This window comes from Scomber scombrus, chromosome 4 (assembly GCF_963691925.1).
Source record: "Scomber scombrus chromosome 4, fScoSco1.1, whole genome shotgun sequence".
In the NCBI taxonomy this organism is placed as follows: Eukaryota; Metazoa; Chordata; class Actinopteri; order Scombriformes; family Scombridae; genus Scomber; species Scomber scombrus.
The window spans coordinates 18,163,059-18,180,020 of record NC_084973.1 but is presented as its reverse complement, the minus strand read 5'-3'; the positions used below and the strand labels follow the sequence as shown (position 1 = coordinate 18,180,020).

General features: G+C 39.1%; 1 protein-coding gene across 1 annotated transcript in view; it reads left to right on the top strand.

Moving 5' to 3' along the window:
• The first annotated feature begins 2,237 nt into the window (after positions 1-2,237).
• The window catches only part of ntrk2a (neurotrophic tyrosine kinase, receptor, type 2a), an 88,208-nt gene continuing 73,483 nt past the window's right edge, over positions 2,238-16,962 (top strand). Inside the window, exons 1-5 of the mRNA XM_062417441.1 lie at positions 2,238-2,494; positions 5,217-5,291; positions 6,808-6,879; positions 7,339-7,407; positions 8,647-8,795. Coding sequence (XP_062273425.1) covers positions 2,238-2,494; positions 5,217-5,291; positions 6,808-6,879; positions 7,339-7,407; positions 8,647-8,795 — 622 coding nt within the window. The remainder of the gene's footprint in view (positions 2,495-5,216; positions 5,292-6,807; positions 6,880-7,338; positions 7,408-8,646; positions 8,796-16,962) is intronic.

The following is a 16,962-nucleotide window of genomic DNA, read 5'->3' as shown; positions in this document are numbered from 1 at the left end:
GTTCAAGAAGCTACTGAGTGCAATGTATGTTTGCAGTGTTGGGTAAAACACATCCTGAGTAACACTTTGTTTGTGGTTTGTCAGACAGTAAAAGGTGGTGATTACATCTTTAGAATGTGACCGACCTTTAACACTAGCCACAACCTCTGTCCAATTTCAAAGGGAACATAGATTAATTGGAATATTCTGTTTTTGAGACAATGTTTTAATTAGTACGCCCACACTGTTCTGTGCAGAATGCATACCGGTTTCTAAAGGCAGGCATCCGCCAGATTTGTTCAGACACAGACAGGGCTCCATAATTACACTCCTCTATTCAGCAGCACTGCCTGTGCGTCAGCACAAACGTCATATTAGAGCCGCACATGGGGACAGGGTATTGGAGAGAGAGAGAGGAGAGGAGAGGAGAGGAGAGGACTCCTCCTCGCAGCTTGGGCTGTACTGTAGCTACTCATAGGCAGATGCGCTGTTGTTCTCTGTCTCTCATTTACAAGGTGAAAGAGCGAGGGTAAATAGCTTGGTTCTGTTCAGGTCCACATTTGTGTGAGAAATACATCCAGCAGTAGAAGATCTATAGCAGCAGAGTGACAGGCATGCCGCCATGTAGCCTCCACTATAAGATGACAGCTTATTGATTCAGGTCTGGTTTGGCTAGGAGCCCCATATGATTATGAAATATGGTCTAATGATTTAACAAGGTGACGTTTAGTCTAGTATACACCAGCTAAAGAGTTGATGATTGGTGATTTCTCTCATGGTCTCCCACTCTCTCTGATTGTTGTGTGCATCTGTTATTCTGACTCTTGGGTATTTTAGCACCCCACCCATCAGCTGTGTGCCTCATAAAAAGACCTATAGGAGAGTTTGGTGTTGTTTAATGGTACATTTTCTGCACTTGCATTATTTCCCCCTATATTTTCTATCCTATTCCCAAGTATCTGTCTGGAGCCTGGCACTTGAGTGACTACCTAAAATCCAAATGAGGCCTCCATCAGACAGCTTTGTTTTTCATTGATCAGCTGTATACAGGTCTGCTTATGAAACGCCCAGCATAATAACCAGATGATAATGATGATTATAATGGTGACGGCGGTGGTGATGGGAATGATTATGACAATTAGTCTGCAAATTGATAGCCCCTTATAACTCATTTATGCACACAATCTGACGCCAACAACCAACCAGATTAATGAATTAACCTCAATGCAGGAGTCTCTCTCTCTCTCTCTCTCTCTGTCTCTCTCTCTCTCTCTCTCTCTCTCTCTCTCTCTCTGTCTCTCTCTCTCTCTCTCTCTCTCTCTCTCTCTCTCTCTCTCTCTCTCTCTCTCTCTCTCTCTCTCTCTCTCTCTCTTTCAGACAAGGACGCTCACACCTCGTTCACAACTCAAGGCAAGTCCGGTAAAACCTGCCACAGACTGAGTGTGCCCTGAGAAAAGAGTTAACCCTTGACGGCCCAAAAAATAACCAGATGAGCGTTAATTAATGATATTCTGGGTTGATGTGCCCCTGAGCAAGAAACCCCATCTGCTCTACACCTGAGCCTTCCCCCAGACCCTCGTGCAAGCAGAGCAAGGACCATTTCCCTCAGGGGGATCAGTGAGGTGTCACGTTATACATGATCTGCTTTGATGCTATAGTGCCCATGCTCCCCACTCCACGTCGCAGCCTTCACCCATCCGTTATCAGCGAGGCGCGTGGAAACAGAGGTATTCCCGTCCTGACAGTCATTTATTCTGTATCCACCCACCCGTACAACCAGCGGTATTTCTGGTGAGAATCATCCACACACTGAATACATTGTGTGTCAGGGAGGGAGGGTGAGAGAGAGTGAGAGAGAGAGAGAGAGAGAGAGAGAGAGAGAGAGAGAGAGAGAGAGAGAGAGAGAGAGAGAGAGAGAGAGAGAGAGAGAGAGAGAGATCCTCCTTGGCACACACCAGTCAGTGTGGCAGTGTGATTTTGACTGACTGGCTGACTGACTGACGGGGGATTTTGGAAGAAACAAGCAGTAAAGGGACGACACACTGCTGTTTTTCTTTTTTTCATACACATTGTCGATGTCTTGACTGTCAGCGTTGACACAACCGATGGGTTTCTAGACTCTGCGCCTGTATCCACCTCAGCATCGGTTTTTGCTTTATTTCTCCTCTCCTTGATTGGCTGAACCGGGGCTGATCCCAGCCAACCTGGGCCGGGCCGTGGGGCTTTTCAGGGAGCCCTAGCTGAAGTTGGCACCCGAGATGAGCGTCTTGAGACCCGGGAGCGGGGCTCTGTCTCCGTCGGGGAGAACGTCTTGGTCGTGGCGGTGCTGTTGGTGGTGGTGGTGGTGGGTTCTGGTAATCGGGATGGCAGTAGGCTCAGGGGACCCGTGGATGTCCGCTGAGGCATGCCCCTCTCCTTGTTCTTGTAGCAGCACCAGGATCTCCTGCGTGGACCCGGAGCGGGGTATCAATGCTTTCCCTGTCCTGCAGAGCGAGGCGGAGAACATCACCGACATGTGAGTGTCTCTCATCAGCATCAGATTTACTACAGACAGGGGAAGTCGGGTTCACAAGTGCGCCTTAAATCTTCATATTTAGCATGCCTTGTTTCCCAACTTCTCCGAAATAGAGGAATGTCATCTTTTACCCCTCTGCCAATTATGTCTGGAGCTGACAGTCTGTCATTGTTATAATCTATTTTAATCTCATGAATTTAGGACTGTTTTTAAAATTACATTTAACATTTCAATTAGTGATTTAAGTCATAATTGTTTATTGGGCTTGAGTTCCACATCATATGTAACCTATTGCATAACAGACTCATTGCTATTATGAGGCAAATATTTCCGCAACAGCACCTTTAAAATGAACGGCTGATCGACTTTATTCTGACAAATAGACAAAGCTCAGTCTCTGTGCAGGAGAGTGCACGTGTGCGTGCGTGTGCTTGTGTCTATATGCGTGCATGTATACGTGGACACAGACTTCACTGTCCAAATATTAGCACAGACACTTCCCAAGATGGCTTATATGAGTGTATTTAAATGAACCACAGAAGCGGAGAGAAATCAATTTTCAGGGGAAAAAAAGCGAGATTTTTCCAGTTAGAGTCAACATTTTGCATTAGAAGACAGGACCCTCCTTTTGGGAGGCTGTTGGATCATAGGCTGGCAAAATATGACAAAATGTGTCTGTCATTGTGCACATTTGAAATGTTAAATTGAGACATGTCTAAGCGTTTCTGTCTGCGAGCAATTAAACAGGAGATTGAAATATTTAATTGATGCAATATCTTTCTTGGCAAGATAAACGGCCTTGTTGATAATCACTTTTGTCAGAGATAAACAATCTTTATCGGCGGCCTTGGAGAATCCTTGGAAGCTGTTTGAATGAGCAAGCAATTGGGTGAAAAGCAGTCACGGAGTGCTTGGCTAATGTAAACAGACAAATTACTGATGACCATAAGACGTCTAATTCCAAACGACCTTGCCAAAAAAAGCAGGGAGATGGGTTATCATGTCCCCAGTCTGTGTTAATTGGTATACTGTTTCTATGGTATCTGCTCAGATACACTAAAACAGCACAAACTGGCAGAATATTTAGAGCCTCACCCTCAGTGTGGATTCATAAAAGGGTTTAAAAGTCTTTGTGACCTATATCATGTGTCATTTCCAGCCTGTTTAGTATAAAAGATTAGTAAAACACATCATATTTAGCTCAGATCTGCTGGGATAAAAACTGATTTAGGATTTGGGGAATGTTGACAAAATCAAATATGATATTTTGACCGATAACCTTGATAATGTTGAATGTTATTAAAGTTGTGCAATAATACCAGCTTTTAGATAAGGACAAACATACATTTAACCTACAATATAGCAATATAGATTATTACCAACAAAAATCTACTTTTATATCACAGTGTTAGTATGTTTTGCCCAGCTGTACTTCCACCCTTCCCTGTACACACACACAAACATGCAGAGCAGTAAAAGGCTAATCTTACCTGATGGAGAACCAAAGATGGATACATGGTCTCAGTATTTGGCAATGGCATTATTGTACAGCAATTACTTTAACTGCAACACAGTTGCAGACGTTTAAGCTGCTTTATTTGTCTGCTGTGAAGATGCACAGTAATTGCTGATTTATTGTAGATCACAGGGGAGATTATTAACCCAAAAACTTTTAGTCAGAATTGACTTTTATGGTTCTGTGGTATTATTTTCCAGCATTTTCACAATCTAATTAAAGTTGTTTTATGGAATTACGTGTTGAAGATCGTGCTTCTCAAAGGAAGGGTTTCATTTTTCTGTGTCGCTGCAAGATACTGACATGCTGTGTCAGTTTATTTATTGAAAGACACACCGCATATGATATTTATATAAGAAGTATTTTTGCCTTTGATAGTGACAGTGGAGAGCTGAAAGGAAATGAGGGGATAAAGAAAATGTTCCTGTCGAGCTCGCACAGGAGATGTTGTGATTACACGGTCAGGATCTTAGACCTCCTTATAGGCCACCACTATATAATATTTTCTATTGGTTAGGTGTCTTCAGTAAGAATGTAGAAACTAGAAAATATTTTGGAGAGCCTGAGTACAACTGTTACTTCTTATTTGAAATAATTAACAACACAGAGATCAAAGCATTGACCGTAGCAGTCACGTAATGATGTCAAAAATCAATGAATGTAATTAGATTTTTGTTTCAGTTTCTCAGTTGGACGCTGTATGTCTACCGCATGAAAACAATTATTTAATGACCTTGTGCAACATCAAGACTCAGGGTTTCTGCAGGACAGTGATTATTACACCTTGTTGTCTCTATTGAAGAGATTACTCTCAGTTCAGAGGTTTAATTTATTCAGATATCTAATCCCAGTGTGGTGAAATTTCTGAAGTACACAGGGAACTTGTTCACACAGGTATACTCATTCACAAAAGGGAGTTGCCCACTGTAACCACAATCATCTCCTGTTGGCCCTTAGACACCAGCGGGTCAAGTGCCTCACTGAGTGAAAGAGGGACAAGCTGTTCCTGTATCTTTACTTTTTTAAAACAATGCCAGAGTGCCATATACTGTATCAGCGATGGTCCTTCAAGGGTTCATTTTTTAAATTTTGGAGCGGTAATTATATGGGCTTATTATGTTGATTTATCTTGTTGAAATGTTTATGTTTATGTTTCCCTCAGTTAACAAATGAGCCATCTAACACGCCACTTGTTTCTCCTGACAGTTACATCGCCAACCAGGGCAGCTTCTCCTCCATCAACGACAAAGACCTGCACAACTACAAGAATCTCAGGAACCTGTGAGTCTTTTATAGCTCATTTAACAAAGACAAACACTTCGGTTCAGGGCACACATAATGAACTATCGGACAATTTGCTAAAAAGAGATTACAAACACATTTTTTTCTATCAATTCTATATTTTGTGACCATTCTGTCACTCATTTTTATTTATCTTGTTTAAAAATGTTCCTTTGCCATATATAATAGTACATTGTATAGGGTCACAATAAATAAGTAGCTTTTAAAGCAGAAAGAGGATCAATTTCAGCAGATTTTCATGATCAGCAATACTTATTTTCCACCTTATAGTCCACTTTATGAAACATATTGATTTACTTGGCTTTATCTAGTAATTATCCTTCTTTGCTTAAGGCAATGTGTTGCCCAGGTCTGTTAATTTAAATTCCTGCTGTGTTTATCGCTGTATCTCTGGATGTTAGCAGTGATGGTGTTTTTTTACTGTGTCTCATTTTATTTCTTAATCTAAAAAAGAATTTTCTACCAAGCAGCAGTTTCTTGCAATGTAATAATCTGTTAAGTAGACACTACCTAATGTCCCAGCCAATAACCCATTTGGTAGACAGATTAGCACAAAGCTTTTACGCACTGCAAGTGTGTATGCTTTTAATTGTGGTCGGACCCAGTGGGAACAAAAGTCTTAACGCTGGCAGGATGAGTGTTATGTTTGAGCCACTGTCAAGGACAACTGACCCAGGTGTCTGAGATATACTTTACACAAAATGACACCCTCTGAAGGTCTTCATATCTTATAAAGTTATATTTTTACAGTAATACCAATATATTTTAATTGATTGATATCTCATTCTTTGCTCAGTCATCACATCATGTCAGACAAGATCAATCAGTCAGAGAAACACTAAACCGACCTCATATTACACAAAAATATTGTCTTACAGCCTCACCTCAGCTAATGAAACGTATGACAACGTTGTATGTACTGTTAAACAGAAATGATAAAGGCACATGACTTCTGGATTTTTGTACATAAAATGCTTTCTATTAAAACATGTTGTATTTGTATTTAGTTTCAGATAAACAAGATAAACTGACAATTGGTTTGCACATGAACAACATATCAGTTTACACACCATAGACTTATCCTTATACAGCACTGTGAATGTTTGCTGATGCTGGCATTCAAATACAGTATTACATTTACAGAAGATAAATAATATCTGTAGCATACCGTATGATTCCTAAATGCACAGTGTACATGTGTGTAGGGCCACACTTAGGTATTCTTTGTTATAAGGATTTCATAATTTGAATATTAATTTATTAATGTTTTACAAATCAGCACTAAGGCACAAATACGAGCAAAATGTGGGTTGCCAGGTTATGAAAATCCCCCTTTTGTGTGAATATCCTCTTAATCAAATGTGTTTTATCAGCCTTCATTGACTGGTCAGTAACTTGCAGTCACATAGTTGACAAAGTTGATATTGCAATTGTTGTCCATAATTGTATTTTTAATAATGATGTTGATGATAATATTGAATTTGTTTTGTGTCAGAACTGTGACCAACAGTAGACTGACTTATGTATCAAAGCTGGCCTTTCAAAACAACATCAAGTTACAGTACCTGTAAGTACAAACAACTCTCATCTTATTATCAAATGTACTCCCTGTTTTCTGTTGATGTGACAGCCACTATATTTAAATATTATGACCGATGTTTGAAAAGAAAATAATTTTTTTGAGTAATTTGTTTTACTCAGTTAGGTTTAATGTATGTTAGCTGTATGTTAACTTAATTGAGCTATTGCATTACATATGATTTAAATTCAGACTAAACCGGATTTATAATGGATGGTCAAAACTTGGGACCTTGTCAACATAATTAAAATTTGATACTTATTATACTGATTAAATGCACCATGTAAAGGTTAACTGCCACAATTACAAGAGGGCAAAACTTTTAATGAGAATAATAATGTAGGCTTGTCGGTGCACATGGTAACCGACATGCTGTTGGTTGTGGAAACATCAACATCAATATTTTGTGATGCAATTTCATACGCTGATGTTCGATTTAATTTCCAGGAATCTGAAAGATAACAACCTGTCATCGCTGTCCTGGAGGATGTTTAGACACCTCAACATCTCTTATCTGTGAGTTCAGTGCAGTTTTCTGTATCAGTCTGTCCATCTTTATCTGTCTGTCTGTTTATTTGTTCTTAACCTCCCAGGTAGTATCATAGATTTAGTAATCATATTATGGATGAACATAAGCCTATAGCATCTGTGATGTCACTATAGATTTCTGAAGGGCTGTTTCAGCTTGGAAATGGGTTTAATTGCTTTCTGACATCTTTGGATTTCCTGGAACCAGAAAATTTTTTTGAATTTAGATTTAGATAACAGTGTGGAGACTGAAGTCTCACATGATGATCAAATGAAGTGAGTTGGACAAGCTGCAATTAACCACCACATCTTAATGTAAGAAGCTATGACCCGTCAATAAAATCAAACATGCCTCCAAACATACCCTTTAAGTTTCTCATTAATGTAATGAAGCAGGTTTTCCAAGAGATAGAGACATGAGATATATTGAAAAACTATACATGGAAAAAAAATATGCTCATTCTGTATTTTTGTTGTGAGAATTTCGACATTTTGTCCAGTGGTTCAATACAGGATTCCTGTCATGCCAAGTGGACATTGAAAAAAACGGCATCTTAAAGGGATAGTTTGACATCTGACTTATTCGCTTTCTTGCTGACAGTTAGCTGAGAAAGTCAATACCACTCTCTTATCCGTCTGATGAATATGAAGCTCGAGCCAGCCGCTGGCTAGCTTAGTTTAGCACAAAGACTGAAACCAAGGGGAGATGCTTGCTCATTCTGAAGCTAACAAAATACGTGTACCAGAAGTAGCTTGTTAAATCTGAATAAAAATGGAAGTGTGGAAACAATAAATTACTGTTTTACAGTGTTTTTTTGTTTTGTTATTTTTTAGCAATGAAGTGTCCATTGGTTGACCTAACAGTGATGACATGACTGCAGGAAGCCACCCTGTAAAACAGCAATTTGTTATTTTTACATGGATTAAACAAATGAGATTATTAATGCAGTGAGATGTAAAGGTGCTGGTTGGATTTTTTTTTTTTTTTTTTTACATTTGGGCAGAGCCAGGCTAGCAGTTCCAGCAAATGATTTCCTAAAATGTTGAACTATTTCTTTTAGGTACTTTAGCACTGTTTTTCCACAGTTACAATTACATTTTCGATTACTCTTACTCTACTACTTACTGTTCTTGACTTTATATGTGTATGTGTGTGTGTGTGTGTGTGTGTGTGTGTGTGTGTGTGTGTGTGTGTGTGTGTGTGTGTGTGTGTGTGTGTGTGTCTAGGATCCTGACTGGGAACCCTCTGCACTGTTCCTGTGAGAACATGTGGATCAAGCTTTGGTTAGGAGAGGAAGCTGACACTCAGGAGCTGCGCTGTATTGAGGATGGAGGAACACGCAAGTTTCTGTCTGGACTGACACTACCTAACTGTGGTGAGGGAACACACACACGCCCACACGTGCATGCACGCATGCACACACGCACACACACACACACACACACACAAACATACACACACATACACACACACACACACACACATAGACACAGACAGTAAGGAGCTGGAAAATACATTCATATACTGTAACAGAAGTGTTGAAATCCTAATCTTTGTTTTGATTGTGTGTGTGTGCGTGTGTGTGTGTGTTTGTGTGTTCCTGTGAGCTGTGTGTGTGTCTGACACATCTGTTTTCATGTAAGTACACGGTTGTGTGTGTTTTTTGTATAAATGTGCAAATGTGTTTACGTGCAGGACATACAGTACAGTATGACATTTTCTGTTGCAAGACTAGTGTGCGATGAGTTTTGAACTGGATAAAGTGAAGTTTGTTTTTAAAAAAGAGAGAGAATAACTGTTCAAAGAATTAAAAGTTGTGCATTGCCTGCAGCTGCTGCTATTAAAATCTGTGATATACCTGCTAGTATGTGAATTTCCACAGGCTGTAGCAAGGATGCTGCACATAATTTATTTCCCTTGCACAGGGCTCTGCTTAGCCTGTATATGGCAATCTCCTCAGATACTGCACAGTGAAAAGGGCTACACTGTCTTACACATGAACAAGCAAACAAATGACCAAGTGAATACATGCCTACACACGCTGAGCCCTGCTTTTATAGAGGGCTTAAAATATGGTTGGGTTTCTGATGGGTGTTACTAAAAGGCCACAGAGGCTAACTAGCCTGACTTTATTGCTGTTCTGTGGGGATTTTTCTCATGTGATGCACATGATGATGAGGTGCTAGACGGATGAGAGCGAAATGTGTGACATACAGAGAGAAAGGTGTGTGTGTGTGCGTGTGTGTGTGTGTGTGTGTGTGTATGTATGTGTGTGTGTGTGTGTGTGTGTGTGTTTGATTGAGAGCTTATGTCATCACATAGACTGGTAACAGTCATGGGAGATATCTGCTTGAAGGTATAGAAAGGTCACTGTATAGGACATTATAGTGGCAGAAAAATACTGAGTCTGAACATTTGTGTGATTCAACACACAGATGACATCAGTGCCTCAAAGATGCTGAGTGTAGAAAATTCACTGCATGTATCGCATTAAAATGAAGTGTAATAAAGACCATCTGCACCATGTCCTATAGCACCAGTGACCTGCTGTCATGCAGCAGATTTAACTTCCCCTTTTCTCTGAATCATCATTTACTGGAAGAAATTATTCCTGAATTTATGGAAGGCTTATCTAAAATACTCAACTGCAACAGCAAAAATCACGTTTTAGTTTGCAATGGACAACGTATTATTAATACATTTAATTAACATAACATAAAAGAAGGAATGTTTTATCTACACATTAGGAAACGTGAAAAATAAACAAACAAACATTTTGATAAGCACTGATGGAGAAACTACATGCTTACAGGGCATACAGTTATGTAAAACACAAGTCAGTGTAATAACAAGCTTTCAGACTTACACAGACCACAATCATTTTATGTACTTTCTTATGGACGTGTTTATCAAGCTTGAATTTATAAATGTCAGCAGTTAACTGATGCTTTATTTTTCCCTTCTTTATCTATCGCATGAATTTTTTATGAATCTCTCTATTTTGGACTCTCTTCTATTCATAAACAGGGTCACATTACAGCCTGACCTGTCTCTGAAAGTCTCAGCCTGACCTGGTCTGATTCTAGGAGGCGAAATCTGTTCACAGTCAGCTGGAATTCACAGGTTTATACAAACGCAAATATGACTAAAATTGTCATTCAGTAATAATTTGTAGCTGGAGCTTGACCCAAGTAAACAAATGAAACATATATTGTTCCAGTCTTTGGGGGAATCAGTCCTGTCAGACACAGTTTGTTATTCTAAGTGAGAACATAAAAGAAACTTGAAGTCTGATTTTTTTAAAAACCAAACACAATGTTAATCTTTACTTAGATTTAGTCTTCTTATTTTTTAATGTATTACTTGTATGCTTAAACTAAATCTTTTTATATTCTTATAGGCTGATTACTTAACATCAGTCCAGGGACAACAGATGTAAAATAGCTTTTTGGCTAATTCTGGCATGTTTACATTTGTCAAAATGTTTTATTAATATGCATTGTCCCTGTTCATTAAACCTTTACATAAATAAAATAAATAAATCAGAAAAGTTGCAGTACTTTAACAGAAGCTTTCCTAACCGTGCTCTAATAAACCAGAACCAAAATCTGAAAGTAGTGTTTTGCCTTCTCTGTTTGAAACAGAGTAAGAGAAAAATAGCTCTGGGCAGTCGGGACGCACAGGACACAAACAATAAGTTAGCTTGCAGGAAGCTAACAATGTCATTGATAACTCCTATTGATCGATCCCCTCTGCCTCCTGTCCATTAGCAGAGGTTATTTTTGGCATTAGCACAGTTACAGCAGGGCCCCTGGAGGGGTGGGCAGGGGACCCCCTGTCAGAGTGACATATGAGGAGGCGGTCATGGTGAGGCAGGGGTGCCAAATAATGCCCAGGGCAAACAGAGATACACCAAAAGAACTTGCAGAACTTTTGCTCTCTGTCATTTTCTCTCTCGTCTCTCCCTTTTTTCCTATTTATTGCTCATTTTCCATCTGTCTGTCTGCTTGCATGTACAACTGTCTGTCCCTCTGTCTGTCTGCCCATTTCCGAGTGACACATGAGGAGGGCACAAAGCAGAGGAAGTGCCCAATGATGCCCTCAGGCTGACACTGATCTCTTAGGCCACCCGCATGTCTCTCTCTCTCTGTTTCTCTCTATGGACTGTTTACTGGATGAGCTCCACTCAAAAATACAGACTGTTCCTACTACTGACCCACACAAAGCTTCACTAAAAAGTGCTGTTCTCGTTTTACTGCAGTCTCATGCCTGTGCAATATGAAAATAAGTGAACCATGGGAGTTCAAACAGCTGCAGGTGTAGGAGCATTCCCACTCGGTTGTTTGATTATAAAGCCTATAAACTCTCTACTCTTGTTTAATTCTCTTTTCAACTCTTCTTTAAGTTGTAAAATTACTCTAAGGTGGTGTTTGTTAGTGAGGCAATCAAGAAATGTGTGATTCCTGTACAGTCTCACTCATTATACCTTAAGTGTCTGCAACTAAAAGTATCTGCTGAATTCTCAAAATGCATAAATGTTGATAATTGAAAGCAGCTGTCCGGAGCAAAGGTGCTTTTTTCCCCATGTGCTGTGGGAAATGACAACAGATGGATTACCAGACCTCTGCTGGTCACATCACAGCACTGGTGCACTCTGTCTTTATCTGTCTCTCTCTCTCCATTTGTCCGTCCGTCTGTCCGTCTGTCTGTCCGTCTGTCTGTCTGTCTGTCTGTCTGTCTGGATGGCTCGATGGCTGTTTATCAGGTTTGATTGTCCCATTTTTTTTCACTCTGTTTTGATTATTGTTCAATTAAACTTCTTATTGGCTTTATGTAGGAGTTTACCGTATAGTGTATTTATATATTTGTCTGTTTGCCAATCATTGTCTCTCTCTCTATCCTTCGTCCTGTGTTCTTAACAGTGATATATATGTATATGTGAAACACATATGAGGCACGTAGACATAGACACAAGCATTAAATGGCAACACAGACCAAACCAAAGAAGGCCAGATGGCTCCTGTGTCTGTGGGCTGGAGATGCTATTCATATGTGTGAATTTCCTGTAATCAGACAGGGAGACCAGCAACAACAGCAAGACACAAAAACTGCAAAACCAAACTTTATATCACAAAAGAAAGACATAAAATATTCATCACGATGTTGAGTGAAAGAAGTAGATTAGTATGGTATTCGAGTCTTGCAAACCTGATGTTTTATGAGGTTAAGTCTTTTTAAAGTAATGGATGTAATGCTTAGTGCTATACCACCTACTTTGGCTCTTTTGAATTCCATTTTAGGCCATGGTGCTGTCATTTGCTAAAAGAAGGAGTCAAGCTGGTTTAAAATAGACAACCACTCGCCTTTAAAGAGAAAGAGGAGAAAGCAGTAGGCATTTTAAATGATGAAGAAAATATGTGTAAAGATACCAAACAACCTATATAGTTTCTCTTTTGACATTTGTTGCTCGTCCAGCATATGATAAGAACAATACGAAGCTCAATCAGCCCAGTATCACTTAGAATGACATCTATTTCCTAGTTCATGTAGGATTTACTGTACGTCCAATGACAACATCCAGTGCTAATGCAAGAAGTAGTGTGTCCTTTATGTGACCAGGTGGATTACAAACTGCATAGGACTGCTGTGTGTCCAGCTTTCAAGCAGGAGACGGAAGTTTACGTCACAGACCTGCAAGTTTCAAGTTTCACCTTTTTATTAACAGCAATTTTTCCATAACTGTAACCCAGGTTTTTTAAATGTATTTATCTAATCATAACAACAGGTTAATTTATTTGCCACAATCACAATATATCCATTAACTTCAGCTTACTGCAGTTATCATGCCCTGATATTGGATAAACATTGAATTTTAGAAACGTAAAAAAACAAAGAAAAAAAAAACGCCATTAGTAATCTGGGTTTTTGCAAAATCATCAACTTTCGATATCCTTTTTTAAAAAAGATTTATTTTTGGGCTTTTCAATCTTTATTTGACAAGGTGGCATAGAGGCCAACATGAAATGGAGAGAGAGAGAGAGAGAGAGAGAGAGAGAGAGAGAGAGAGAGAGAGAGAGAGAGAGAGAGAGAGAGAGAGAGAGAGGGGGGAATGACCTGCAGCAAAGGTCCCTTGCTGGAATCAAACCAGAGATGCTGCCTTTATGTGGTATGCCTTAACCACTCAGTTACCAAAGCACTCCAACTTTTGACATTCTTATCTGGTGATAGGATTCAGCTGATCAGACATATATGAAAATATGACAGACAGTATGTTAAAGTGCTAGGTTAGGCTTTTACGAATACTGAACACAATAAAAGAAAAATAGCACTCTTTCTTAGATAAAAAAAAGCAACATACAGATAAGGCAGGTATTGTGAGATTTAAAGAAAACCACAGATACGTACCAGTGATCTGATGTCAGAGTTAGGCCAGCTCCCAACCTGACTGACTGTAATTTTGGGCAGGAAATCAATAATCTACAACCAACTCTAGATTCTTCTCCCTGTTTCACTGCTGAATAAGTTTGTGAATGCCTTTTTTTGAATGCATTTTCACTGTGCTTGAACATAAGAACAATGTGGAGGAGTCTGTGTTGTATGACTCTCCAACACATTTCCGTCTCTCCCTGTTGTGTATTTTGTCAAAGAATCTCCTTTCTCTCTCTCTCTCTCTTCTCTCTCTCTAGCTCTATCTCTGGTATGCTTCTGCCTCACATCAGGAATCACCACAGCTCTGTGGTGGAAAGGCTGGAGTGTTACATAACACATGTGAGCGCCTCTCTAAACACCGATATGGAGGTGCCTATTGTGGCCTATAACAAGGGCTGACATCACTGACACCTCCAGCATTGACGCTGAAGTATGCTGTGGCGTATTGTGCCGAGGTTTCAATGCGGAGCGCAGCGGATGTTTTCTTTATAAATATGAGCTGTGAGCAGCTTTTCAGCACCATATCACCGGGGCATATCCCTGATTCCGTGCTCATAATTCACAGCCCATTCATAGTAACATGTTCCAAATAAAATCTTATCTAAATCTAGTACATGCACCTGGTGAATGAAGGCAATCTGGATTCACCGAAGGGGCGCCAAGGAGTAGCAATGACTGACATACTCAGTGCTAATATAATGAATTCCTTATACTCTCATTGTTCAGGGTTTGTAATGATGAAGTTTACTCAACCGGTAAAAATCATTGTTTACAGGACCTCCTTTTGCGACACTGACAGCTCAAAAAAAGCCTCTAGTAAAGCAAGAGAGAGAGTAATAGAGAAAAAGTATTCCCTCAAAGTGGTAAAAAAATAAAATAGAATACCACATTGATATGGTACAAGTGCATTATATCCACTTATACCTAAAGCCAAATCAGATTGTTTTGTTAGCGTACAAACAGGTGATAAATTAAAAACTTAAAATGATGATTAACAAAACAAATGCTTCTATTCAGGCCATGAGGGATCTGAAAAGTCTTTGAACAGTTTGATGAAAATGATGAACAGCCTTCACTGTCAGATCACAACCCACCTGAATTCCTTTGGGAGATTTTGGACTGACATGTTAGACATGATTTTTTGATGCCATTATTGAAACACCAAATGAGTAAATATCTTTTGAGAGGTGGTGAAGAGTGGTGTTCATCCCCACAGTAAAGTTATAGACTTTCTATGTCAGAGAGAATTTATGACATGAAGCATTGAAGCTCTTTTGGAGGCTTTTGGTGGCTCGATGATATTTTCTTTTCTTTCATTTGTCACTAATTTGTATCTCTCCTTGTTACAAAAACTGAGCAATTATAGAAAAAAGCAAATAGGAATAAACTTGACCTTGGAAATAGCAGTTTGAATGAACGATCTCAAGTCAATGTCCACTTACTGTGTTTTTCTGGAGCTTTCAACTGCATCACACGATCACTGCTACATGGGTGTGTTGATATGTAAGTGCAGGAGCTATTATGTCCTCTACAGCACTTTTAGGACTCCTCCGTGTTGGCTCGATGTTAAACAAGTTCAGTGTTGTTGGAAATAGCCTGACAAAACAATACCAACTCAAGATCATCTTAGTTGTCTCAGTGACAACTGATTTCTGTAATGTACCTGTATTGAATCAAACAGAGAAATATATTATGTGTTTGTAGCAATGATCATTTATTAGATTAATTAGAGCAACATACTGAAAGAGATAGTGTAATTAAAAAGAAAGAAAGAAAGAAAACATTTTTAAATGGATATGGAATAAATTTATATTGAAGTTTAATTTAATTCATCAGTGTAGGTAATTGAATTATGTTTGTGTTGGCCTTCAGATTGAATGTATTACATAATAGGTTATTAGTAGGTTGGGTTAATTAATTGTAGTTTGTATTATTGGTTGTTTGTCTAACTTTATAAGTGTAAATGTGTGTAATTATAATTTGTCATCTTGGTTCTGTATAAAACAAAAAACACAACTGAACAACTTCTGCTGATGAAAATGGTGCGGTTTGGCTGAAAGTTTGGAAAAAGCTGATAAGTGAACCTTTGGGTTGTTGGGATTGTTCTGTCAACAAAATTTAAAGCTCCTCCCCAGAAATGTTTTAAGATATGCTGTACATAAAAAAAATTAAATTACCGTCTTAAAATACTTAAAAATATGAGTTACTCCTCCCTGACTGAAAAATTCTTTATAAATAATATTTTATATTAGTAATATTTTTCATTTCAAAAGGTTAAGTACTGGATACAAGGGGTCTCCTTCTTCACTAAAAAGTTCAGTTGCCAGTGTTTGTGCACTGGAGGCTTCAAGTTTCCACACCACAATTGTGTAACTTGAATGCTGGACCACAATTGCCTCCGAACTCGTTGTGATGTCATAATCTCTTTTCTTACATACAAGCTTTAAACTCAGATTTTCAGTGAGCACAGAAAAACTTTCCTCTTTCAGCAGATGAATGCGAAAACAGTCTTTTAGTGTTAAACTCTGCACATACTTCATTCAGCACAGTGAGGCTCAAACATTCAAGTGAAGGAACAAAAACAAAAACACATTTTTGACTGAAGGGGGACTTTAATGAAAACTTTTTTTTTAAAACAGTGTCTGGCGTTCTCATATTTACAGTGAATGTTATGCATCAGGACACCACTGTGTTGTTGGCTCACCCTCTGCAGACACTTGACTGCCAGTATTTTCCATATGTTTACAGCTGGCTGCAGGTGGGCTGTAACTCAGCCAAACGCTGAAGCACGTAATAGTGAAATCTTTCCACGTAATGACTCAAGTGTTGTCACAGACACAGGCTGGTCTGCCATGTTAATTATAGCATATTCCTTTTTGGTTGTACTTGTTGATTCTGAACATATTGGCAAGGAGCGAAAGGGTTACAATCACAGAGTATCACGCATGGTTTGAAGACCAACGCTGCGCTCGTAAATAATTGAACATGGAAATCATTTTCTACGTACTGATTCATGTTCAGGAGCAGGTCATGACAACTGCACTCACATCAAAACAACATAGGCTCCCATTAGTTATATTCTGATTCCTTTGCGTCTTTGGGTGTAGCTGTGT